Source organism: Molothrus ater, chromosome 20 (genome assembly GCF_012460135.2).
Source record: "Molothrus ater isolate BHLD 08-10-18 breed brown headed cowbird chromosome 20, BPBGC_Mater_1.1, whole genome shotgun sequence".
NCBI lineage: Eukaryota > Metazoa > Chordata > Aves > Passeriformes > Icteridae > Molothrus > Molothrus ater.
In genome coordinates this window covers 11,263,517-11,290,404 of record NC_050497.2, presented here as the reverse complement: position 1 = coordinate 11,290,404, position 26,888 = coordinate 11,263,517, and the positions used below count along the sequence as shown (strand labels likewise).

The 26,888-nt window shown below is 51.7% G+C and overlaps 1 protein-coding gene across 5 annotated transcripts in view; it reads right to left on the bottom strand.

Moving 5' to 3' along the window:
• Positions 1 to 17,853: 17,853 nt before the first annotated feature.
• The window catches only part of MVB12B (multivesicular body subunit 12B), a 56,032-nt gene continuing 46,997 nt past the window's right edge, over positions 17,854 to 26,888 (bottom strand). For 4 of the 5 annotated variants that reach the window (XM_036393741.2, XM_036393742.2, XM_036393743.1 and 1 more), the window contains 2 exons: positions 26,119 to 26,178; positions 17,854 to 22,293 (listed from right to left, as the gene is read on the bottom strand). In XM_036393741.2, the coding sequence (XP_036249634.1) occupies positions 22,207 to 22,293; positions 26,119 to 26,178 (147 nt within the window). In that variant the 3' untranslated portion in view covers positions 17,854 to 22,206. Of the gene's footprint in view, positions 22,294 to 24,150; positions 25,318 to 26,118; positions 26,179 to 26,888 lie in introns of those variants that run through there. The other variant, XM_036393744.2, reaches the window with a different exon arrangement.

The following is a 26,888-nucleotide window of genomic DNA, read 5'->3' as shown; positions in this document are numbered from 1 at the left end:
TTAGGTGACTTTTAAATCCATCCAGGATGGGATTCCACCACTGCCCTGGGCACCTTTGCCTGAAGATCCACCCTTTCTGTGAAGACCATTTTTCCTATGATCTAACCCAGTCTGCCCTGGAAGGCTCTGCAAGCCCACCTGCCAGCCTGGTGCGATGTGCAGGGGCTCTCGCCCGTGCCCAGGGCTGCCCTGCTTGGGCATGGCTGTAGCCAGCAGCTTGGCCCCACGCTCAGCCCAGCACGGCTGCTGTGCACTCAGGAGCTTCCTGCTCTGAGCAGGGCCAGCCTGGGGACACACGAGATGAAAAGGGTCTACAAACACTAGAACGCTTTGCTCATTGTCAATCCCGAACCATAATTCTTCACTTCGGAGTTTCTAATAAAAATCCAACTGCAAAGTGCTTGCAATTGGTGTAAAAATCTGTAAATCACAAAAGAAAGAGAAAAGAATGAGGCTAGGTTTCTGAGGAGTCATGAGTAATGGATTGTCAACCTCAGTTCAGACCAGTGCTAAAAATCTTTTTAACTAATGCATTAACTCTTTCACTGCTCCTGCAGATAAAAGCATTGGGTCACAAGATGTTACAATTTCAACATCCTGTTCCAATTCATCCAGAAATATTGTAGGTGCTTGTAGGACCCCTTCTGCAGAGTGAGATTTTACATTCAGAGTTGCTGAGAACATTAATTAATTAATTGTTAGAGTATTGCAGAAGACACAGGGAACTCACGTGCCTATGTAAAAAAGTCTGCCAAAAGACATCAAATAAAGAAGACACGATAAAGGGAAAGGAATTACTGGTAATTTCTCATAACAACACTCACAGCCTGCAAAACGCAGTTCTTGCACAGAGGCTAAAAAAATAAACATCTTGGCCACAATTCAATGCTTTTTGCTCAAACAGTGCTGTCACAGGACTCCTCGAACTCCTGCAGTACTCTCCAAGTTGTCTTTCCATGTGCTACTGAGATAAACACCCACAAGTGAGGGAATTCCAGTACCCAAGTCGTGCCCACCACCCCACAGCCTGCTGGACCAAGCCGCAGACAGGGCTGGGCCACAGCCAGGGCAGAGCTCACCCCGAGAGCTGTGTGTGGACAGAGAGCGCCTCATGAACGCCCCAAGAGTGCTCCTCTGCTGCTCACCCAAAACCTCGTGGGGCTTTGATGGGAGTTTGAGTTGCACGTCTGTCCCTAGCGCTATTATTTCATCATTTGTAGCTCTGAAGAGCACTGGTGCTGCCAGACAGGTGCAGAGGCAGCTGCCCAGTCTGTCACCAAGGGCCAGACCGCGGTGGCAGGGTAACTTCACACCTCCCACCTGCACCCTCCAGCATCGCAGCCCTGGTGCGACACACAGGGTTCAGAGAGGGAACAGAATCACCCCGTCCCTGCCACTGCACACACGGGCACCCCAGCACGGGCTGGGCCGTACCGGGCCGGTGACACCGCCCATTGCACACACGGGCACCCCAGCACGGGCCGGTACCGGGCCTGGAGACACCGCCCATTGCACACACGGGCACCCCAGCACGGGCCGGTACCGGGCCGGTGACACCGCCCATTGCACACACGGGCACCCCAGCACGGGCTGGGCCGGTACCGGCCCGGTGACACTGCCCATTGCACACACGGGCACCCCAGCACGGGCCGGTACCGGGCCGGTGACACCGCCCATTGCACACACGGGCTGGGCCGGTACCGGGCCGGTGACACTGCCCATTGCACACACGGGCACCCCAGCACGGGTCGGTACCGGGCCGGTGACACTGCCCATTGCACACACGGGCACCCCAGCACGGGCCGGTACCGGGCCGCTGACACCGCCCATTGCACACACGGGCACCCCAGCACGGGCCGGTACCGGGCCGGTGGCACCGCCCATTGCACACACGGGCACCCCAGCACGGGTCGGTACCGGGCCGGTGACACTGCCCATTGCACACACGGGCACCCCAGCACGGCCGGTACCGGGCCGGTGACACTGCCCATTGCACACACGGGCTGGGCCGGTACCGGCCGGTGACACCCGCCCATTGCACACACGGGCACCCCAGCACGGGCCGGTACCGGGCCGGTGACACTGCCCATTGCACACACGGCACCCCAGCACGGCCGGTACCGGGCCGGTGACACTGCCCATTGCACACACGGGCACCCAGCACGGGCCGGTACCGGCCGGTGACACTGCCCACTGCACACACGGGCACCCAGCACGGGCTGGGCCGGTACCGGGCCGGTGACACCGCCCATTGCACACACGGGCTGGGCGGTACCGGCCGCTGGCACCGCCCATTGCACACACGGGCACCCCAGCACGGCCGGTACGGGGACTCTCCCGAGCAGCGCGGCCGCGCCCCGGGCTCCGCACGGCGCCCCCGCCCGCCCCCCGCGGCCACGCCGGGACACGGCAGGGAAGGGACGGGCAGGGAGCGGCACGGCACGGCAGGACTGGCACGGCACGGCACGGAATGGCAGGGCACGGCAGGGCATGGCGGGGCACGGCACGGGATGGCACGGAAGGGACTGGCACGGCACGGCACGGATGGCAGGGCACGGCAGGGGCTGGCACGGCACGGCAGGGCACGGCAGGGCACGGCAGGGCACGGGATGGCAGGGCACGGCAGGGGCTGGCACGGCACGGCACGGGATGGCAGGGCACGCAGGGCATGGCGGGCACGGCAGGGCATGGCACGGAAGGGACTGGCACGGCACGGCACAGATGGCAGGGCACGGCAGGGACTGGCACGGAAGGGACGGCACGGCATGGCACGGCACGGCACGGGATGGCACGGCACGGCAGGGCACGGCAGGGTACGGCAGGGCATGGCACGGAAGGGACTGGCACGGCACGGCACCCCGCCCCCGGGGGAAGGGCCGGCGCACTGCAGCCTGACCAGGCAGAACATGCCCTTCAGCATCACTCGCAACCAGGTAATGAAGAGAGCGATCAATGGGCAACAGAGGTGTTGACGATGACGACGATGATTAGATGCATGGGTACCGCTTTAAAGATCAGTAAGAGGAAACACCTTGATGCAGCGGTTTGTGAGTGTAGAGCCTGCAGTGAGAATTCCTACAGCTCGTGCAGAAGTGACAATGTTATACCTGCAGCATCACTGCCATCCTACTGAAGTTGTGCTGCTTATCTCTAGGTGCAGATACAGAAGTGTTCTGAGCCATCATTTCCTACAAATCCATCTGTTAGGAAGCACCAAGCACTGAGGTCTGGCCAGGACTGGCTGGTCCAGTATCTCATGATGGCCAAGGCCACCCCACTGTTTGTAGAAGTTTATCAGAGGTGATATTTCACATTGGAAGCCAACAGCTAACACAGGACTCCCAGAGACATCAGACATGCATACCCAAACTGATTCAATATTCCAAAATAAACTCTGCAAGTGTCAGGAGCTGCCGGTGCAGAGTCTGACCCACCCTGGATTTTCCTCTCCCAGTGATGCATTGGCCATTCTGATTTGTTGTGATGTTCATTAGTACCTGGGGAATTCATTACTAAACACACACGGGTCACCTCCACTGCAGCTACTGGAGGAAACAGGCACTTCTGTACACAGCCACACATTTTACAGCTGCAATGACATCAGTAAGAGGCATATTTGGATCAGACTTAAAACTGAAAAGTCCAGGCAAGCTCAGATGCTGCAGTTGTGAGGAACTTCCACAAATACCTTTGGCAGAGCTGGATATTAAAACCTGTGAGCTTGTTTGGTCAGAGTCAAGTCATAAAGCACAATGTTCAATCACATTGGAATGCGAGGCCGCAGCGAGGCGGCAAAGCCTCGGTGCTGCCGTGCCCCTTCCAGCAGCTGCCGCACACAAACCTTCCGCAGAAACTCTGAAGAAAAAGTAAATTCTGATGCAGAGAAAACACAAAACAATATTGCAAAGGGCAGCAATGGCTAAAAACTAATCATCATGACACTTCAGCCTGTATGACTGAAGAACAAGGGACCTGTTGCTGAGAGGCAAAGGGCAGCTGGGCTAAATTAGCCAAGCAAGTTTGAGTCTGGATAGTGTCATTAGGAGAAAAGCAGAACTATGCCATAAACTCTAATGAATGCATTAATGGATGGCTTGTGCCTCTCAAAAGGGGAAAAAACGGTTTAAATAAAGTTATTAACACAGCCCACCTGTGTTTGGCTCTTGGACTATGTTGCTTAAATAGGCCATTAACTCTTGGAGTAACTAATCTTGAAAGTGAATATGGCCTTTCTGAAGTAGACATTTAACTACATTCATATAATTCAATTAGATGGAGCATTCTCAGTCCAAAGCAGTGCTCCTGCTTTCATCTCTAATAATGGTAAAGAGCAAACTTCATTAATATGGTGCTAAAAAAAAGAATGGCAACCAAAAATAAATTCCTGGGACTAACCCTAAAATACAACATGTAATTTCAGTAATATGAGTTAGCATTATTATAACACAGAATTTTAATGTTGCATTTAATTCTAAAATCAGTATTGCAAGAATGATCTGAATTTTAGGGCCCTGCCTTTAAACCCACAGAGGAAAATAATTGCTTTAAAAAAAATGTTACTGATCTAAAGTTTCTTTATAGAGCACCAGAGCTCACATCAGTTCATAGACAATGCCTTCTGCTTGGGTTTTGGGAGGGGATGAGAAAGAAAAAACCCAAATTGCAGCCTGTATAAGTTCATCCAGTTAATAAATAGTTAAAGCAAATTCATTAGGAAACAGGAATTTTATAGATTTAGTTAAAGGTTTCTTCCTATTTATGTCACTGAGAAAATGATAAAATTCCTTTTATCACTCTACAACTTGTTAATGTTTTACCCCAGGACCACTTCATCTGTAATAAACATCTTAACAAAATATGCATCCCTAGGGAGGAACCGTTAATTTCCTTAAGGCCTCACACATGTAATAGGGTTTTATTGCATGCAGGTGCTTTGTGAAATTGCATCGACTTGTAATAAACGTCCAGTAAAGAGCAGGTAGCACCTAAAAGGGGGAAGTGTTTGTGCACCTGTCCGAGGAGAGGCTGAGCACACCCCAATCCTCCACGGGCACCGTCCGAGCTCCCAGCCGGGCCGCGCAGCACAGAAAGGCAAACGCTCGTGTGCCAGTGGGTCTGACCAGCGTGGCCCAGGAACGGGGGTCAATTCCAGATATGTATTCAAACAGACTCGTGGCTGCTTTGGCTAAAGCTGCAGCGTAAATTGCAATGAATGAACAGCAGGAGAAAGGACAGGGAACGGAGCATGGCACCTCCTTTTCCTCAGTAGGGAGATATCTGGGTAAGACCTTTCATGGAATTAATATGTGTTATTAATGTATGCTATTAATCTGTTTAGAATTAAGTAAAAACAAAGTTTAATTTAATTCTTACCAGTAATAACATACCTTAGATTTTTCAATGAGGATAGCTTTGAAAATTATTTTTTAAAGCCATCTGAACAGAGCTGTATCTGTGGTTTCCCAAGGATGCTGATTGCAGAGGACTATTCTTCTCATCACAGTAATTACCACGAGTGAAGCCTCCACATCCAGCAGCAGCATGGTGTGTGCTGCAGCTGTTTGTTGTTCAAGCTGCTGCTTTTGCCAGTTCCCTGTGCCCACTCAGGGGCTGGGAGTTCATGTTCTGTGTCACTATTCGTGGTGATACAACAGAGCTTTTTCTTGAGGAATTTCTGAGTTTAGTTTCAAAATCCAGAACTTACACAAGTTCTTCAGTAAAATCTCTTTGTATTTCCTTCACTCTCCCACATCCTCTTTTTTTTTTTTTCCCCTTTCTAAATGTGGCTTTTCAGTAAAGGGTTATCAGGGCAAAACTGCAGCCAGAAGCCAAATAAGCAGCTCTGGATACCTCAAGCAGCTCAGGTTAGAAATGTCCAGGACGAGATTGGTCTGAAACCCCTCAGTGTCTCTTCTGCAGGCATCAGGAGCAGCTGCCAAGGGCAGCACCACATCCCCTCCATGAGCCCCTGGTTGAAACACCAGGTAAACTGTTTCAAAAGCTCCTGTGACATTTTAAAGTTAAGTTAAAATTTTTACCCAAGTGCATAGGAGACCTCTTGATCTTTAACAGGCCTATCACTAAAACACCCAAGATGCTTTTTCATTTCAAATTTGGGCATTTAAAAAAAACCCTGTAATTTTATGCAAAACTAAGAACTTAAATGTCGTGCCCAGCCCAGACTGAAGGAAATGCACCAAGTCCAGAGCATCACCTGAAATATTTATTAATGGCTGTTGGAATCTGAGATGTATTTTAGTGCATGTTTAGCTAAAAAAACCCCACCTTTTCCCCAACACTTTTCTGAGCTGTGTACATAATGTAAAAAACTCAGCCGTGATGTTATTGAAGTCAAGAATTATAACAAACTAAATACTGAAATGAATACTGACTTCTGGAGTGCTTGGGAGGTGAGTAATATTCTTATTACTGAGGAAAAAGCTGTTCCTATCAAAGTGTGTGAAGGACAGAAATTTAGAATCCTATGTGGATAAATAATAAATTCTAGGAGGAAAAATTCACAAAACACCAATTTGAGAGTAAAGACTGAAATGGTGAATTCTAAAGAAAAACTCTCCGAATTTTAAAAGCAGACGGAAAAAACCACAATAAGTAACCTCGCACCTGAGCTAAGATGGCATAGAAATGAACAGCGGCGCAGAAGTCAGGAAAGCATTTGAGGGCATCAGGAAAGCATTTGAGGGCATCAGTCACCGTGAGGCTCCGGGCTGAGGGACGGCGCAGCCCCCGCGGCTCGCCGGGAACCAACCGGGGCTGGGGGCGCCGGGAACCAACCCGGGCTGGGGGCGCCGGGGACCAACCCGGGCTGGGGGCGCCGGGGACCAACCCGGGCTGGGGGCGCCGGGAACCCCCCGGGCTGGGGGCGCTGGGAACCAACCCGGGCTGGGGGCGCCGGGGACCAACCGGGGCTGGGGGCGCCGGGGACCAACCGGGGCTGGGGGCGCCGGGGACCAACCGGGGCTGGGGGCGCCGGGGACCAACCGGGGCTGGGGGCGCCGGGAACCAACCGGGGCTGGGGGCGCCGGGAACCAACCGGGGCTGGGGGCGCCGGGGACCAACCGGGGCTGGGGGCGCCGGGATCCCCCCCGGGCTGGGGGCGCTGGGGAACCAACCGGGGCTGGGGGCGCCGGGAACCAACCGGGGCTGGGGGCGCCGGGATCCCCCCGGGAGCTGTGCCCGGGAAGCGCAGGGCGCTGCTCCCACCCTGCCCGGTCCCCGCTGTGCAGCTCCCCCGGGCCGAGCGGGGCTCCGGAGCCCGGCGGGGGCGGCTCGGGGGCGGCTCATCCCCGGCCATGGGGGTCGGGAGCGGCGCCGGGGCTGCGCGGATCCCGCCGGCCCAGCCCGTGCGGGGCAGGGCGCAGAAAAGCCCCAGGGCTGCAGCCACGATCGGAGCGTGCTCGCTCTGGGCACGGGTGGCGAGAGCCTGGCACGGACGGGGCCCTGTCCCGCTCGGGCACGGGTGGAGCGCACGGGACAGCAGAGCCACCGCCCTCCTCTTCCTCACGGGCTGCGAGGCCCTGCTCTGCCCGAGAGCGGCGCAGGGCAGGGGGATTCCATAAAGGGCAAACAGCTTCTCTTGTCAGCATGAGAGCAACCTTCCCCCAAACAGCCACGGGGCGTTCGTAGGTGCTGCTGCGTCCCAGGCAGAGCTCTGTGCGGGCAGGCGCATCCTTCACTCGTTATCACAACACTCACTGTCCTCCTGTGAGCACTGAACCACAGCCTCGCCATTGCAAACATTCCCGCAGAAAAGCTTGATGCAGTGTATGTTGATTTTTCAGAGGAAAGAAACAAACGCAAACCAAGACAAACACTTGGCCCCTCTGTGCTGAGGGAAATACAGACAGGAGTCAGAGAGGCAAATGTAATTAGGAAACATATGAGAAGATTCAAAAAAGTTCAAAAGAATATGAGAAATGAAATGCATAAAAAGTAAATAAAACACATTGTTTAAAAATGTTTCATATTAGACTTCCCCTATAAACATTTTACTTTTTATTTTATAGATTTCATGCTATTCTAATCAACTTTATTTTTGTAACTTCGCAACTGAAACTGCAAAACTTACAGCCTGTTTTCACATTTCTGGGGTGTCCTGTCAGTCTTTTATATCTCTCTAGATGGGGGAAAAATAAAGCCAATGAAGTGTGCCAAGAAATTCTAATTTCAAAACTTTTATAGAAAATTCTGCTGAAGAAACTCAGGCACCACATCATGGAAAGACCATAAAGGTTTGGTGAAAACAGTTCCAACTCCCAGACAAATCAAAGCCTAAACAGTTTACTGTTGCTTACCAAGAGTTTGTAAACTTGTAAAGGATATTAATGAAGGTGTAAACTCTTACTGCGGAAAACCAAATCTTTGCTGTAGAGGACTGGGGTATTAAAATCAAGCAAACACAACACCTCATCTATCCTAAACCACACCAGAACCTCAGAACTGAAGTAGTCATGTAATCTGAAAAACAATTTTGAGATGCAAGGCTTTGCTGGCCCCAGTCATCTGGAGGAAGGTCCCATCTCATCTTTACAATCAAAGAGTTAACTCTGATGTCCCAGCACACAAATAAGTAAATGTGGGATAATTAGGAAACAAATTCTGCAAACATCTTGAAAGGGGCTGGAGACCTTTGATCTTTATAGAAAAGAAAACATTACAATACAGTCCAGCTTTTGGGGTCTGCACACATTTTATACCAAGGCAGAGGATGGTATCTTTCTTAAAAATCAAGTAACACCTAATTCCATCATACCCTAATTATCTTAACTGATTTCATATGTCTAAAGGTATTTCACCAAAAGATTAGAGTAGAAAGAGGGACTGACAAAATAATTAAATATGCAATTTGCCAAGCTTGGACAATATGGCTTTGAAATCACCTTTTCAGGAAGTTTTACAGCTTGTTCATTGACATATATATTGCAGCCTTCAGATTCTTATTTAAGCTCTTTTGATTACTTTAATGGATTAATACCCGAGTACCATCCATGTAAAGTGTAATACTCATGCCTGTTTCTAATTTGTCCAAAGCTGCACTACTTTCCTTTTGGTGCTATGCTATGAAAAAATACTCTGTCTTGATTTTTTTTTTAATAATAACTTTTTTTTCCCCAAAATAGTTCTGTAAACACAGAAATAACCCTGTAGCTAGTATCTTTTTTGGCTACATGAAGTGCTTTCATGTTTTCTAAGTTTTGGTGACTCAACAAACAAACCTGCACCCCACCAGCAACACCTTAGGCTGGGCTTTACCAGAAGAGTGCACAATGACTGCTTTAACCCTTTCCAACTTTGTTTGGTGAAAACATTTGTACTGAATTCATGCCTGGATGCCTGAATTCACCTTTCCCCACTGCGCTGTTGTGGGGCACACAAGCAGGGGGCTCCCAGCAGAGGTGTCTGGCCCCAGCCCCAGCTCCCTCCTCGCACCCTGGAGCTGCAGCAGCCCTGGGACAGCCCTGGGACAGCCCTGAGGACAGCCCTGAGGACAGCCACGGCCTCACCACGCTCCCAGGGCTGCTGTCCAGCCCCATGTGGAAGGGCATTTCTCTACTTGCAGCAACAACAACCTTCCTACTCGTCTCTCCTGCTCTTGCCTCTTCAATGATGCAGAGTTTGCAGGAAAGATTTCCACCTAAAACCTATGACCTGCTCATAGAATCCATTCAAAGAAGCACCAGAAGCGAAAGCAGGGCTGCTTGCTTTCCCAGACCCAAGCTCAGGGCAGGGGCGAGCGATGCCTCCTGTGGGTGAGCCTCCGACCTCGGGGCCAAGGAGCTCCCTGGCACTCGGGGCTTTCTGTGACCAAACCCTCCCTGAGAACACCTCCTGTTCCAGCTCTCACTGCAGCCCGTGGCAGCACGTCTCATGGAACCCATTGTACCCATGGCAGCACGTCTCATGTAACCCATTGTACCCATGGCAGCACATCTCATGTGACTCACTGTGCCCATACCAGCCCATCTCATGTAACCCATTGTACCCATGGCAGCACATCTCATGTAACTCACTGTGCCCATACCAGCCCATCTCATGTAACCCATTGCACCCATGGCAGCACATCTCATGTAACTCACTGTGCCCATACCAGCCCATCTCATGTAACCCATCGTACCCATGGCAGCACATCTCATGTAACCCATTGTACCCATGGCAGCACGTCTCATGTAACTCACTGTGCCCATACCAGCCCATCTCATGTAGCTCACTGTGCCCATGGCAGCACATCTCATGTGACTCACTGTGCCCATACCAGCCCATCTCATGTAACCCATTGTACCCATGGCAGCACATCTCATGTGACTCACTGTGCCCATGGCAGCACATCTCATGTAACTCACTGTGCCCATGGCAGCCCATCTCATGTAACCCATTGTACCCATGGCAGCACATCTCATGTAACCCATTGTACCCATGGCAGCACATCTCATGTAACCCATTGTACCCATGGCAGCACATCTCATGTAACCCATAGTGCCCATGGCAGCACATCTCATGTGACTCACTGTGCCCATGGCAGCACATCTCATGTGACTCATTGTGCCAGCCCATCTCATGTAGCTCACTGTGCCCATGGCAGCACATCTCATGTGACAGTGACAGGCTGGGGGAAACCACCACCCACCCCTGGCTCACCCCACAAACAGCTGAGCTACACACAGGCTCACTGAGCTCTGCCACTGCAGAGCCAGGGGCAGCTCTGTCACCCAACTGAAACACAGGGGGAACATTTTATAAAATAAAGGTAAAATACACAGCTGAAGGGGAAATTTTTGGCCACAGACACCAGAGTGTTGCTGCTCAAACACAGCTCGGGCCCAGGCCCCACAGACAATGGCACAGCAGAGAACGGGCAGCCAGCTCCTCACCCATGAGGCAGCAGAGCCCAGCTCACCCAGCTCACCCATGGAGATTCTTGCTCTGCCCTGTGCAGAGCAACCACTCAAAACGCCTCAGAAAATGAACTTTCTCCTCCCAACAGTTTTGACAACCCCTCCTGGGCTGCTCAGCCCTGCCACGGACACGGTCAGTGCTGGTACAGCCACGGCCAGTTCAAACTGCACTGGCCCAGCTTCTGCTTCCACAGCCTGGGGCACCCCTCCAGCTCAGGGCAGGTTTTGTGAAAACAAAAGCAAATACAAGCTTTGAATATTTAAATAGAAAAGAAACTCAAGTTTAGAACTGCACAAAACTGAATACTAGAGAGGGGAAGGTCTCAGCCATTCTTTGGAAACACATTCCTTAATGAAGAACAGTTTTTCTCAAAATTTAACAAAACAATCTAACCCAAACCAGCATGGCCTTTGCCTCTGCCTGAAGAATTCCAGTCTAATTATAAACTTCCTCTGAAAGATGAAAAAAATATAGCTGATACTCACAGTTTGGGAGAAGAGGCAGGCAGCAGCTCAGACGTGCTGATGGACCCCAAATCTGAGGGAAATTATGAAAAACCGTTACTGCACAGGTGTCTTCTTTCTCACCAGGTGGGACCTGATCATGCAGCCTTGCACATAACGAGCTGCACCTGGTCACGCTGGCTCCAGTGCAACTCCCAGACACGCTGGGTGTCAGTGCCCCTCATCCTCCTCCACAGCAGACCCAGTTCTAGACTGCTGTCTGAGCCAGTGGGAGTTGTTTCCCAGTGACTCTTTTCAAGTTTATTATTTCTCTGCTCCATGATACCATTTGCAGTCAGCAGAAATGACCCAGGATTGTGAAAGGGCCCTCGCAAACCACAAACCTGTGAGCGGTGCTGGTCAGAAAGGCTGTGGGTTCCCTGGGTCCTTGAGCAGGGTGTGCAGAAGTGCTGGTGGCCCTCGGGATGGGCTTGGCTGCCCTGGGATGCTGCTCTCCCAGTGGGGGAAGCAGTGGGTGCCAGAGCATCAGTGGGTGCTGACTCGGTGTCTCCCCTTCCAGGGCACAGCCCTGCCCTCACTGGCCACGGCAGGGCCACAGCAGGGCAAGAATAGTCCTGCTCTGATGCTGAGATGTAGTTCAGGGCCTTTTTGTCTATTAGTGCTCAGAAAGTTTTGCCAAGTGACACACATTAGGGTGAAAAATATTGGTAATGTTGGAAATGTTCCCTGGAAGCCAGAGTTCAGCAGACTCCTTTAAAAATAACTAATTGAACCACAACAGAGAGACACCAAACTGACCCAATCCTTCCACTCTGTAAAACTATGCACACGCACCATATTTCAGGGTCAATTTATCACAACATGGCCCTTCCTCACTGGTGCATAGCAAAAGGGAGAGCATGGACATATTTATAGCAGGCACTGCTTATCAGACGGTGTAAATATGTCCATGCTGGAATAAATCATGGCATGGGTGTGAGCTCAGTGATCCATGGTGAGGAGGAAGTGTTGCTGAGCACCTGGGAATGCCCCAGGCATGGGGTAGGCTGCCCACAACCACACAAGGCCATCCCCAGGAGGGACAGCAGGACATGGGACAGGGGCCTCAGCTTTGTGTTCCCCTTCCCACTTGCACCAAGGAGCAGATGGAGAGAATTACAGGGGCTTCTCTGTATTCTCCCTCTCTGATCATCCCCTGGCAGCTGTTTACCTGTTGCCCCTTTGGATATAATGAAACTCCCCAAGACAAGGGTCCTTCAGCTTGTTCTTGGACCTATCTCAGGTGAGTGATGGTGGTGGCAAGGCGCCATTAGGGCAAGTCATGCTCCTCTGCTCCTGTAGAAATAATAGATGTTATCTCTCAAACTTTTAGCTGTTACCAATTTACTCTAATATCAATATCACTGGTGTCCAAATTCTAAACATCCCTGCAGGTGGAAAACCCCAGGTAGACTTCCAGACAGCATGGGGTTAGGAGAAAAGTCAACAAAGTGGGTTCCCCATGAGCCACTGCTGCTAGAACAGAATCCAGAGGGTCTGCAGTACAGGGACAGGCTCAGAGTGAGGGAGAGGTGGAGGGAGGTGTCTAATTCAGGATATTTCTGGCTCACTTGTGCAACTGGTGTCTCCGGCAGCCTTGAGAAACTGGGATTTAAGATCTGCAAAACCACAAATACAAATATGTTGATAGGAAAATCAGTTTAACTTTCAAACAGCAAAACCTAATAATTCACGGATCATCAGGAGCAGAGCTGTGGGTAATGATGCACAGAATGTTCACAGAAGAATTGCAGAAGGTGCCCGGAAAAGGCCAGCTAAGGAGACTAAGGCAGCAAAATGCCAGCTAACCCCACCAAGACAGAGCGGCTGTGTTCCTGTGGGATCATTTAAGATAATGCCCACTCCTGTTCATGGGCAGTTAGGGCCTTCTAAGAATAAACTGATTAAAGAACATTTTGCAACCTATAAACTTGGTGCAGTTTAAATGAAGTCTTTTAACCTTGGAGGTCTTATTTTCCTTATTAAGAAGTAGGGAAAGCCCTTGCATTCCCCAGTTTGATCAGCTCATTAACAGACTGACAATATCTCGGGAGCTGCTGATGCTCAATGCTTTAATAATAACATCTGCTGACTTCCTCAGGGCCCGTTTCAGAAGAAATTAGGTACAGGTTTGCATGCCAAAGCAAGCAGGGATGTCATGAATCTGCATCCAGCTGGGAGAAGCAGACAGGCTGCGGAATCGCTGCTGCCAGCGCCACTGCCCAGCCAACCCCGGCTGCAGGAGGCAGGGTCTGCCTGCACCACCAGCCCCTGCCCAAAGAGCACAGCCCTGGCTGCAGGAGGCAGAGTCTGCCTGCACCACCAGCCCCTGCCCAAAGAGCACAGCCAGAGCTGCCTGCACCACCAGCCCCTGCCCAAAGAGCACAGCCCCGGCTGCCTGCACCACCAGCCCCTGCCCAAAGAGCACAGCCAGAGCTGCCTGCACCACCAGCCCCTGCCCAAAGAGCACAGCCCCGGCTGCAGGAGGCAGGGTCTGCCTGCACCACCAGCCCCTGCCCAAAGAGCACAGCCCTGGCTGCCTGCACCAGCCCCTGCCCAAAGAGCACAGCCCCAGCTCCTGTGCCCCAGCACCCCCCGACCATTGCCTGCACAGGACCAAGGCAGCCGTGCCACCAAAGGGGCTGGTAACTGCTGTAGGATTTTTTTAATCTAGTTTCCTACGAAAACAAGGTTCCTGTGATCCCTGTGTGCTTGTCTGTCTGCCTGTCCTGCCCAATAACTTTGAACTCTTTTCTTTACTGATTTAAACCAGATTTCACTGAGAGGTAGAAGTCTCAAGGATAATTAAGTTCCTAAAAGGTTCATATGAGTAGGAATTTGGACAGAAAAAGGAATTTAGAGTTAGAACAGGGAAAATGCTTGCATTAAGGGCTTTTGAGTCCATTGACTGGCTTCTGCCACCCATGACAGGTCATTGCTGGGGACTGTGGGAACAGGGTTATGTGCTGGTGGGAAAAGCAGGAAGCCTTTGTGTAATTCAGAGAAGTCAGTCACAGGAAGCCACCTCTGTGGCCTCCGGAGCTGGTGAAACTGATCCTCACATATCCCCAGGTTGGCACTCCTTGGGTTCTGCCAGCCCTTGGCCCAGCCCCTGGACACGAGAGCTTTCCCCTGACCAGTGGGGAACTCGTTTGTCACTGCAGAATAGTCACCAGCACCATCTCTGGCACAGGGCTACCCTGGTCACTCCTGCTCTCCCTCTCTCCCCACTCTGCTCACCCATGCTCACCAGTGAGCAGACTTACTTGCTTGGCATAGGTGTGAAAACTCCCCCGAGAGAAGAGCACGGCCCTCTCCTATCTCTGCCAACAAGTAGTTGAGAAACAACCAGCTTACTAATTTTTTCAGTGATAAAACTGCCATTGCTTTCCCTCCCCAGGAGAGTACCTGCCCTGCTCTGCAGCACCCGGAGTTCTGGGCTTCAGGTGAGGACATCTGCTACTTGATTTCAGGTTTCTTCACTCAGAGGAACCTCCAAGGATCTGCTTTGATCCTGCTGGACAATGGACATTAAATTTGGGCCTCAAAATCTGTAACTGGAGTGAACCTTTTCAAGCAACACTCAGTGGAGCAGATGGCAGTGACCCCCATTCCCGTTACTGGCCCTCAGAGAGATGCCTGGGGATGCTTGGGCTGTGCTGGCTGGAGCAGAGGAGCTCTCCTTCTCCCCACAGGTACAGCTCAGGAGGCTGCAGCACAGTGCACTCTCCAACACATGAGCTGCTGGGAAGATTGTGAAACAAATCCTGGCAGAGCAGCTGGATGAATACTCAGTTTAATTTAAGACTGAACACTCACAAGTCCAACTACAAAGTGGTCTCACTTGGGGCATTCTTGTAGCTTTTGCTTTAATCGAGTAAAATTCTAGAGGTCAAATTTCACCTTCAGTAGAAGGATGTCTCAAGGTTTCCAGCATTTCTAGTGGAAAAACCCCAGAGCAGAGCCCATTTGCTCTGAGAATCACATGATGGTTCATCAGGGCTTTTTCTCCTCAACGTGTTGCCCATTTTATTAACTTCTGCTTTGCTTTAAAAAGAGGCATCTACCATTTTGCTTCCCTAAAGAAGCTCATGTTATAATTCAAGTGTCAGGACAGATTAAGTTAAATGTGCTGTGTGATTCCCAAAGGAAAACAAACTTCCAAACATCCTCTGTTTGCCTTGTTCCATGTCATGGATTGCATTAGAGCCGAACATGTAATTCTGTCGCCTAATGTGTTAAAGTTGGCAGGAATTTTACTCTCTGTGCAAGGTGAGAAATTACTGAGCTAACAAAACATTTCGTTTCCCCCTCCTTGCGTTCCTTCTTTATGAGATTCTGAATGTGACATTTTCACAAAAAATCCCTACACTTATTTGTGAAAAATGTATATTAAACCCAAAACACATCAAATGGAAAGAAATCACAGATGGTTTTATTCACAAGCAGCAGAATTAATGGCCTTCCCTACTCTTTATAAATATTGGAAGCAGATGAGTTCATTACTATTTCACTCTAATAAAGAAAACCTGCTTGATTTTGACAAGACATCTACTTATCTAGTGTTTTCTACTGAATAATAAATCTATTTTCTTTGAAAAATAAAAGTTATCAATAAACAAAAAACTGCCTGGAAAATTTGCCAATCAAAAAAAACCCCAAACATCTTCATTTCTGATAGTGCTGAAATGGAATTTGAGGGATTTTGAAAATGTCACTAATTTTCAGACTAGAAAGTTTTGAAATGTTTACTTTGTGGTTGTCTTAAATTTTTACATCTTTCAACAAAGCAAGCAGAAAAGTGAAAACATCTGAAAAGGCTTTTGAAAAGAAAAGAGTCAGCACAAGCTGGATGAAGCTGTGGGCTCCTTTATCTTCCAGAAATCCGCACACATGGAGCAGAGTTTATGAGGGTTTTTTTAACCCGGCATTCAAACACTTCCCAGTTCACAATCCTGGCTCCATCATGTTTGCCAGAGCTTCAAAGTGCTGTTGGCAGCTTTTCCTGCGCTGGGATAAAACATCTTACCCAGGGGAAGCAAAAGCTGAGTCATTTTTAACCCCAAACAACATTCACTGATGTGGTCATCTTGTTAGTCATGGAAATCCCGTGTTAGCTCTGTTTGTGCTTCTTTCAACACTTATTAACCAAGGAGCGAGGAGGTTTTATTTTAAACTGCAGAAGATGTTTATCCTCCCTAGGGCTATGACAATCAGTTACATGGCTTATCCATCATTCCAGAGAAAGGAAAGGATTTTGAGAAACTCCCCAGGCAAGTTAATTTTTAAAGCTGTAGGAGGGAGAGGAGAAAAGAAAACAAAACACCACCAAAGCCACCGGCTCACAAAGCCCAAAAGAACCCTCTGATGACACAGGGACTGTGCCAGCCGCCCCCAGCCCCTGCTGCTCCCCTCGGGCACTCGATTTCCCTGGGGCAGGAATGGCCACAGGACACCTCTCCAGAGAGAAACCACGGCTCCCACGTCTCAAAGCACTCAGCAGAGCAGAATTAGAAATTTTCCTCAGAAACCAAACTCGGTGAGTGATGGATGTAAGCCAGCTCCAGTCCCAGTGCTGGGGGTGAGGGCTCCCAGGCACGGTGTGTGCCACAGCACTGAGCCCACACCCAGTGCAGCAGGTGAAGAGATGCTGGCAGCCCCAGCAGCACAGCCCTGGGAGCCATGGGCTGGCATGGGACGGGCCCACTCTGGTTTATGTCCTCCCCACACCCCTCCTCCCCAGCCAGGACATTCAATCAGGTGCCACTGACAGCTCCCACGGCAGCCACAAGATGCTGCTTCTGAGTTTTTTGTGGAACAAGTGGTACTGCTTTCAAAAGGTTATAAAAACATATGCCTGAAGAGAATGTCAGGAACTTGGGTATTAATCTCCCTTAATTCAAAGAGCACTCAAAATAAGCGAGACAGAAATACTGTCTGGGGTGAGAAGATGCCAGAGGTCAGATTGTGCACCACTAGCTTGGGTCAAGTTCAGAAGAATAATAACTTAGCACAAAGAAAAACAAATTTCAGTGCAGTGCAGTATTGGCCCATTCCCCTCAGGGTTTGCTGCCCCAGCCATGCAGGTACCAGCCTGCTCTGCTGCCACACTGCAGCCCAGGGGGCTGCGCCCAGCGGGCCAGGGCTGCCCTCACCGCTGCCAGCCCCATCCAGGGCTGAGGATTGCTCCTGCCAGGCTTCACCCAATCCTGCCGCATATAACACATCACTTGCCTTTGTTTTCATTTTGCAGCATACCTGTAGAGCAAGACATTTTGGACACATTTTCCAAGGCTTTTTACATCCTATTTCCAAGGAAAAAAGCCCCCAGACAAGAGCACATTCCCTATAGGGGATCATGTTGCCACCTTTGTAGTTCACTCTTCCAATCCAGGTAGTTTCAAGTCAGAAAATTAAAACGCATAAGCACACAGAATTATCTGATTTAAACAAGTTTCATTTAACAAATTATATTAAGAATACAGACAGAGTTATCACACAATGAAACTTCCCTTTGTAAAATACAGGAGGGTCATCTAAAATAAATATAAAACATAGTAACATTCATAAGATTAATGCACAGTAAAATCACTTTCAGTAACTCAACCATCTTAGAAAACCACCTTGCAACTGCATAAAATGTATCTCTCTGCCATTTGTACGATGATATTTAAATCTGTTGCTGTTAGGAAACAATTTCACAACAAACGACCAGAATATCCAAAGTGTTTGGTTTCCCTGTGGCGAATGAACTGAGCAGCACCTCGCAGAGCTTGTTTGTGAGCAGAGGAGCAGCTCTGCCCCCTGTGTGCCCCTCTGCCGGGGGATTCCCGGCAAGGCTCCAAGGCTGAGGTAATCATTGGCGTAGCGAGGCTCCTGCCTTTGGGAGGGCTCCTGGGGCTGCCGTGGGCACAGCCGGGGACACAGAGCCCGAGTGCCCTGGGGGCAGCGGGGAGGCGAGGCCAGCACGGGACTGGCGGCTCTGTCCCGTTCCTCTGGTGCCAGGAGAGCCCAGGCCCCGCAGCAGAGGAGGTGCCGGGGCCCGGGGAGGCATGCCCTTGCGACTAGCACCTGCCTCCATGACAGGAATTTCCAGGTCGGCAGCATGTGGGTTCAGTCTGGAGAGCTCGGGACACTGAGGGAGCAGTGGTGGGTGTGAAACCAAACAAGCCCAATGCTACAGACTACCAACAACCTCCCACAGCACAGGAGGCTCCCAGGAAACCTCCAACAAACACCGTGGGGACACGCAGGGACAGTCACAGGAAAAGTCTGACACAGTTTACTCCTATGGAACTACAGATATGAGGTGCTCCCATAAGGGAAGACACCTGCTACGACTATTCACACTTGAATTTTATCACGAAGTTCACACTCTACATCACTTTCTGGACTAGCTTCTTGCCTTCCCATGATCAACACAGCAGAAAGCACAGCCTGGCCTGGGTGGCCACAAGTCACCTTGGCACATGACCATTTTCTTGCCGTGAGGAATTCAGGAGGCAGCGTGTCACTAGGAATTCACATCAGAAGGCATATTTTACAGTAAGCAAACCCCTCACTGCTGCTTTTCTGTCTCTGTTGCAGATGTATAATAATTTGGCAAACTAACTTCTCCATCAGCCACAAGATTAAACTACCTAGAGACCAGTTTTGTTCTACAAATTCAGGCAAGATAGCCAAGAACATCTGGTAAAGCTCTGCAAATTCACTTCTGTTGCTTTCCACTGACTCCTTCCCTCCCCTTATGCTCCGAAGGCTTCTCCTCAGCCAGACAACATCCAAATCAGACGCCCTGGACATTTATACATTTATTGCCTGGGCCAATTCTTCCACAGTCACCTCTCAGACAGGGAGGGAGATGCAGAGAGATGCAGGTACTGGCCATGGCACATGCCAGCATGGAGGATTCACTGTAAGGATGCAAGGACCAGCCTTGCAATGAGCTGCCGTGAGTACGAAAGTCATGGAGCAGCCAATAAAACCTTCCAGTGGAAATGCTGACCTGACAGCCCTGGTCTCGGGAATTCAGCAGTGCAATAAAAAAAGCTTCCTCTGATCAGTGGACTGTGAAGTTGACACAGTCAACCACCCTGCACGGTGTCTTGCTGTGCTTCTAAGCACTGGCTCTGAGCCCTCTCCCTTTTGGAACTGCCTAGTTTTAGAGCCTGAGAGCTCTCAGCAGGTGCAGCTTTTTGTTCAGAACACCTTCATTGTGTTTGCCCCACAGGAACTGCATCTGTCCTGTCTGTGCATTTGAACCAGGCTGTCCCTGCAGTGCAGGACCACATCATGGAGAGCAAGCTCATCTCTCAAGGCTCTTTGCAGGTGAATCCTGAAGGAGCTTTGCTGGCCCAGTGTTAGAGAGGGAGAAGTAAGTATACAAATATATCCTGAAGATGTAGATGCCTGTCCCAGCCACATATCCTGCCAGTGTTTCAAGTAGCCAGTGTTTCCTGTAGGTCACTGCAGAGCAAGCTGAGCAAACCTAGCAGTTGGTATAAGTTCTAAAGCACTGATTTTCTCTTACATAAGGGACTTGAAGCTCTGCACCCATTTCCCAGACACACGCAGGGAGTGTGGCACTGAGTGTGGGGCTTGTGGCTCTCAGAACCTGCTCCTTGCTGAGCCCCCCGTCTGCTGCAGCTCTGCCCTCCTGGGAAGAGGTGGCTCCAGGAGGGGCTCCTGGCAGCTGCCTCTCAATCTCCCAGTGGCAGGCACTGCCCTGGAGCTCTGCAGACTGTGCTGTGCCCTGTGCAGCCCTCGTTCCTCCACCATGAACAGGGAAGGTCAGCTCTCATCCCAGAGCTATGAGGAACGCACTGCTGCAGATGGCTCCTGCCTACCTGCCGTGACCACTGAGCCACAGGAGAAGCTATAAATGGATGTCACAGAAAACTACAGAACAAATTACAAGCAGAAAAATAGAAAGACAAAAGATGGATGAGATGGGCACAGCACTACGGCACAGAGTGGATTTGAACTTGAAGTGAACCTGAGCCGAATGACCAAGCTGCCATGGTATGTTCATTTGTCGACGTCGGCATCATCAATCTGGCCTTTGTGAAGCCTGGCAGTGAGGTCTGGCTTTTCTTTACTGCAGGATAAATAACAACTAAAAATGGTGGTGCAAGCTCCAAGTAAACGAGCACTTCCAGGGGGTCACCCAAGGGCTCCAGAGCTGGTGCACAGCTTTAACTCTTTTGCCCAGGAACAATGTACATGCAACCAAATTGGCCTCTGCTCTCCAACCACATGGCCACTCTACAGACACAGCTCCAGAAAATTATTTACCTGATTGGAAGAAGCTGAAGCAAAGATCTGGACTCAGTTTGTCCCAAATGTATTTTGTGCTCTTTATCCCAGCAGTACAGTGTGGTGCCTTAAAACCAGAAATGAATCTTTGGACAAGAATTATTTTACTTATGTACAAATAAAAAATATTAGTTGACAGTACAAATACTGCTGTTAGTTACCACTCTGTGCAACTAGCAAATGCCAGATCAATCCAAGGGAGTGCAAAGTAGGTTAGGCCACATGTACGACCCAGGCTGAGAACAACAGCACTGTTACTGTTACCATGGCAATTGCATTTCAGTGGGGTCAGGGAATCAGTATTTTACAATACAAAAAATTGTACATTTTAACTCTTACTCCAAAATTGCCATTTTGCTGCTATGATGTATGTTTGTTCTACAGCAGAGACTTGAAAGAGCAGCACAGAGTCAGATGGGCACTTGTAAATAACTTATTACAGCAATGGACTTCTCCAAGACATGCGTTTGGCTTGGGAGCAAGCCCGGTCAGCGATCACAGGGAGGCAGAGGTCAGGGTTTAATGCATCCCGCTCTCATCCTGTGCCATGTCAGTCTTCAGTGCTTCCCCATGAATGCCCAGGAAACAGGCACATCTCTTTTGTTTTAGCAGCTAGCAGGGAACATGTTAGAGAACTGTCTCAATGATGGGCAGGAGATGGCATCCCAGTTGTCAGCAGGTCCACAGGCAGCTTGGCCGGGGTCAGTGGGGCACTGCCAGGGTCTGCCAGGGTGCTGCTGCCAGCATCCATCCATCCAGAAACACAGGAGGCTTGCTGCCCTAGATCCGTATGGGCAGATGGACACCCTGTGCAAAGCGAAGGTGCTTCATCTCAGGAGCTGCAGCGCACCTTGGGCACCCTGCCTGCCCGGCCAGTGCCCAGGCAGAGCCAGGGGCCCTGGCTCCCCCAGCCTAAGCAAATCCAGTGACCACAGTGGATCTGAGACTGATCCCAGCCACAGCAGAACTTCTGTGCCCAGACCGTGGCAGAGGGACTGGCATTCACTGCAGCTGAGTTCTGCACTGGCCTGGGCGCCGCAGGAGCCTCCTGCTGCAAGGTGTGGAGAGCCAAACAGCTCCACGGCAGCTCGTGTGGCAATACCCAGCTGTGCCTTCCACTGCTCCTTTCAGGGATAAGATCTCTCCATGCTCCGCGAGCTCCCGGCTGTGTTCACAGAGGTTTGCTACAGCTCTGGATTCTGTGACTGTCCTGCAGCAGGGTTACAAAGTGGGGATGAGCAAGGGGCTGCGTCAGGCTCCCAGTCCTCAGTCCTGTACTCACGTGAAGAGGGGTCTGCGGCGGGGCAGGGGCAGCTGCCCGGGGCCGCGGTGCCCGCGGTGGAGCGGTGTGTGCAGGGGCGGTGCAGCGCGGCGTGGCGGCGGTGGCCGGACACGGGGAGGCTGGGATGGTTCCGTGGCTGTGTCCCGTGTCCTGCTCAGTAGTATGCACGCACACACGCTCCGGCCGCGGCCCTCAGGACGGCGGCACCGGCGGGCAGCGGGTGGGGCTGGGCGGCAGGCGGGCTGCCGCGCTCTGCTCCGTCCGGAAGCTGTAGTCGTACTGCGGGGCAAAGCAGAGAGAGGGAACTGCAGCACTGACCCACACCACAGCGCCCAAGCCTGTGCTGGGACAGTGTGAGAGGCAGAAGAATGAGGGAAAACCCGGGGCTGAGAACAGCTGGCCCAGGCAGGCCCATGCCAGGTGAACCTGCTGGTACCACCTGACCCACATCAGTGACCTCCCCAGGCAGGGCTCACCCCCTGCCCCAAAACCCCACATTAACACAAATGTGACCACGCTCATCCTCTCCATAAAGCAGCTAGTCAGAAACATTCCCCCTGGCAAGTTTACTCAAGCCACTACCATCAGAATTAACATTTTTGGTTGGCAAGAGGGTGAAAATCCCTATATACACATCCTCATGCCCCCACGGTGTCACTGCAGACAGGGGACATCCCTCGCAGGCTGGCGTGCACTGTAGCAGTGCCATCTCGTGGCACGCCGTGAGCCGCACCCGCCGGCCCGCGGCCACCCCGGCCGCTGCCAGGGCGCCCAGGACAGGCCGGGGTAGCGGTGGGTGGACAGGCACCCAGGACAGGCGGGTGGCCAAAGCAACACCATATGTTGGGTCTACCGAGGTAGGAGCTGCCTGCGACCGTGGCACACGCACTGCAACAGCCCCGTACACGGACTCTCCTCCAGGCATCTCCCAGTGCCGCATCTGTGGCTTTTGGAATGTCACAAACACGTCCCCCTGTGTGCTCTTCACAGCCGGACCAGGACACGGGATGTGCTGCCGGCAGGGCGGTCGGGGCAACCATCAGCCATGCCGGTACCTGGCCCAGAGCTGTGCCAGCTGTACCAGGGCCGTGCCACTTCCACCCAACGCCGACCTCCTTTTGGTGCCGGCTCGGGAGGACACCGGCGCGACGCTGAGCTACGGGAGCCCCGCTCCTGCCGAGCGCCCAGGGCCGGCCATGGCGATGGATCCCCGGCGAGCCCGGCCCCGGCGAGGCGGCCAGGGGCCGGCAGGGGGCGCCGCGGCTTCGTGGTGGGGCGGGCCGGGCGGGAACGGGGCACCCCGGGCTGTGCGCGGCCTGTAGCGGGCCTGTGCCCCGGGCTATACCGGGGCTGTATCGGGGCCTGTGCCCAGGTCATACCAGGGGCTGTATCAGAGTCTGTACCCGGGCTGTACCGGGGCCTGCACCAGAGCCTGTACCCGGGCTATACCGGGGCTGTACCGGGGCCTGCACCAGAGCCTGTACCCGGGCTGTACCGGGGCTGTACCGGGGCCTGCACCAGAGCCTGTACCCGGGCTGTACCCAGGCTGTACCAGGCCTGTACCAGAGCCTGTACCCGGGCTGTATTAAAGCCTGCGCCCAGGCTTTACCGGGGCCTGTACCAGAGCCTGTACCCAGGCTGTACCAGGGCTGTACTGGAGCTGTACCAGGGGCTGTGCCCAGGTCATACCTGGCCTGTACCAGAGCCTGTACCCGGGCTGTACCAGGGGCTGTACCAGGGGCTGTGCCCAGGTCATACCAGGGCCTGTATCAGAGTCTGTACCAGGGCTGTACTGGAGCTGTACCAGGGGCTGTGCCTAGGTCAAACCAGGGCCTGTACCAGAGTCTGTACCAGAGTCTGTACCCGGGCTGTACCAGGGCTGTACCAGGGGCTGTGCCCAGGTCATACCAGGGCCTGTATCAGAGTCTGTACCCAGGCTGTACCAGGGCTGTACCAGGGGCTGTGCCCAGGTCATACCAGGGCCTGTACCAGAGCCTGTACCCGGGCTGTACCAGGGCTGTACTGGAGCTGTACCAGGGGCTGTGCCCAGGTCATACCAGGGCCTGTATCAGAGTCTGTACCCAGGCTGTACCAGGGCTGTACCAGGGGCTGTGCCCAGGTCATACCAGGGCCTGTATCAGAGTCTGTACCCGGGCTGTACCGGGCCTTTACTCCCCGGGGCCACACCTCCCTGTTGCGATGCTGCAGCCGCTGGCACGCAATAGGCCTCATTTTTCAACACCCAAACGCATAAAGATGTCAGCTCAAACTGTTTACTAATTAACACTTAAAAAGACACAAATTAGATATGCGTGGCTAAGAGCAATTATAATCAAGACGAATCTCTCCAGTCATTGGGGAACTGAGGAAACTCCTAATTGCTGGAACCAATGTTTTAAAATCTGAAATCATGCCAGTTAGCAAATATGTTCATTTAAAGAACATTTCATGTGACTGCACTCAGGAGAATTGACTACAAACATGCAAACAAGGAAAAATATTTCTGTGTAAAATTAAAATTTTAAGCTCTTCTAGATTTACAACTTCTTCATTAAATATATTTGCAAAAAGCAGCCCATGAAAACTTGTAGCAATTCAGTGGTTAAATGAACTGCCTTCCTTATCACTTTAAAAGGAATGATGAATATTGGATGCTCCCTTTACTAATTAGACTCTCTCTAGACGTTTCACACCACACCAAGCGCAATTGAAGACAGGGTGCACCCTGCCAGCGGCCAGACCGCTGCCCTCGCTGCACAGCATCCACCACAGAGCTGGAACAGTGACAGTGCCACCACCCTGGCTACCACCTGCACCTGCCCAGGCGCCTGCTCAGTGACTCTACCCTACCCAGGGCAGGCAGGGGTAAAGGACAAACCCCCAGAGCCCTGCTGGGAGACCTGGCAGCAGCACTGTCTGTCCTACACTCTCCTCTCTGTCCTACATCCACCAAATTAGCCATGAAGTGATGGCATGTGCTGCCTACACCTGCACCTCACCACCTCTTCATAGCCCAGCTCTCTGAGCACTCCCCTGGGCACAGCTGTGCCATCCTGGCGCAACAAGAGCAGTTCAGGTGCAGTCCAGGATTTGCACCTATTTCCATCATTTTCCTGACAGGGTAGAGTCCTGAAATTCAGCTGCCTGCGGCTTGGAGGATGGGTGCATACATCTGCAAACGTGGTGACAGAGAACAGTAATTCTTAGAATTCTTTGGGAATATTTTTTGCGAGGCATCTTGCTCCAGGGAGAATGTTCTGGCTGCTTTGGATATCCAGAAGATTTGCTGTAATGGTGCTATTGCTTGCAAGGGAAATAAAGCCATGCCGAAATTCACAATATTTATATGCGTAGCTCTCTATGTGCAGACAAGATGCTTCATCAAGGAATATGGGCTGCATAATCATACTTTTCATTACGCTGGAACGCACACAGCCTGCTACAGAGCAGGAGCTGTGGGAGAGCGGGCAGGTCTTGGCCTCTCCTCCCTGCCCACAGAAATAATTGCAGTGCTAGTGTCCCCACTGTCCACAGGCCTGCGAGGGCACAAGCAGGGCTGTGCAGCCCAGCCCTCTCCAGGCAGCGCCCAGGCTGCCAGACCTCTCTCACACCAGGCAACACACAGAGGTGATGCAGAAGCAAATTCAGCACCACATGGATTCCCCTGTGGCCTAAGGGACCATCTGCTCCCTGGCCAGCTCAGGGCAAGAGTGGGACAGCAGCCAGGCACGGGCAAGGGCTGCCAGCCCTGAGCACGCCCTGCTCCCAGGGTCCCTCCTGACAGACACTGCCAGTCCCAAACAGAGAGGTGGCATGTGTGCCACGTGGCAGACCGCAGTGCCTGAGGCAGTGGGTGCATCTGTCAGCCACTGCCCTGTCAGGCAGCATCCTCAGATCCACCACTGCAGCCACTGCAGTCCCACGGGGTGCCTGCAAAAGCCCTGCCAAGTGGGCCTGACCATCTTCTTGTACTCAGACAAAACTTTCAGGCACAAGAGGGTGGATCTGGGAGAGACAAGAAAAGTATCTTCCATAAAGGAAGGGTTCTTAAAAACAAGTGAACACAGCCCTCGTGATTTGCTCAGTGCCTGTCTAGCTACTTACCTCCTTTTCAATTTCTGCAAGGGTTTTGATTGTGATACCCAAGAGATCAACCGGCTGCATCTGGCAAGAAAGAAACAAAAATGTCAAATTCAGGGTCAGGGAGGGGGTGTCTGTTTGTTTGTTTGTTGTTTGTTCTGTTTCAAATCAGCAAACACTCCATCACTAGAGATTTAGAGGCGCCATCTGTAAACACAGGCATGATCCTGTTCCTCATTCCAGCAGGAGAGTGAACAGCAGACGGTGTTGCTCTCCCTCAGCAGACAGCTGACACTCACCTTGGGGCTGCTCCGTGCAGGCAGGCCTGCCCCCTCCCCACTGCAGGGTGGCTCTGTAACTGCACGGGTTCTGTGGCTGCAGCTCGAGGTGTGAGCAGCTCCAGCTGCAGGAAGCCCTGACCAAACTGACCATATGGTGGCAATGGTGTCTAAAGGATCCGCGGGGAGGATTAGCACGACCTAATCTCTCTGCATTTGTCCTCACAGCAGGGACTTCAGATTTCTGGGAATAATGGCCCATAAACAACCCTCTCAGAAAGCAAGGGATGTGAAAAACCGCTGTCAGCAGGAAGAAGAAAGCAAAAAGCTGGAGCACTACTGAAAAATCAGACACAGCTGATGGCCCAGTGTTTGCCTTAACAGCTTCCTGTAAATTGATTTTTAAAAAGATGCTGCTTTAGGATCAGATGGATTTGGGAACTGGTAGTGGGATGCTGAATCTTTGAGCTCTGGATCATCAACCTTAACAAGCACTGGTCCAGTGACACCCAGAGG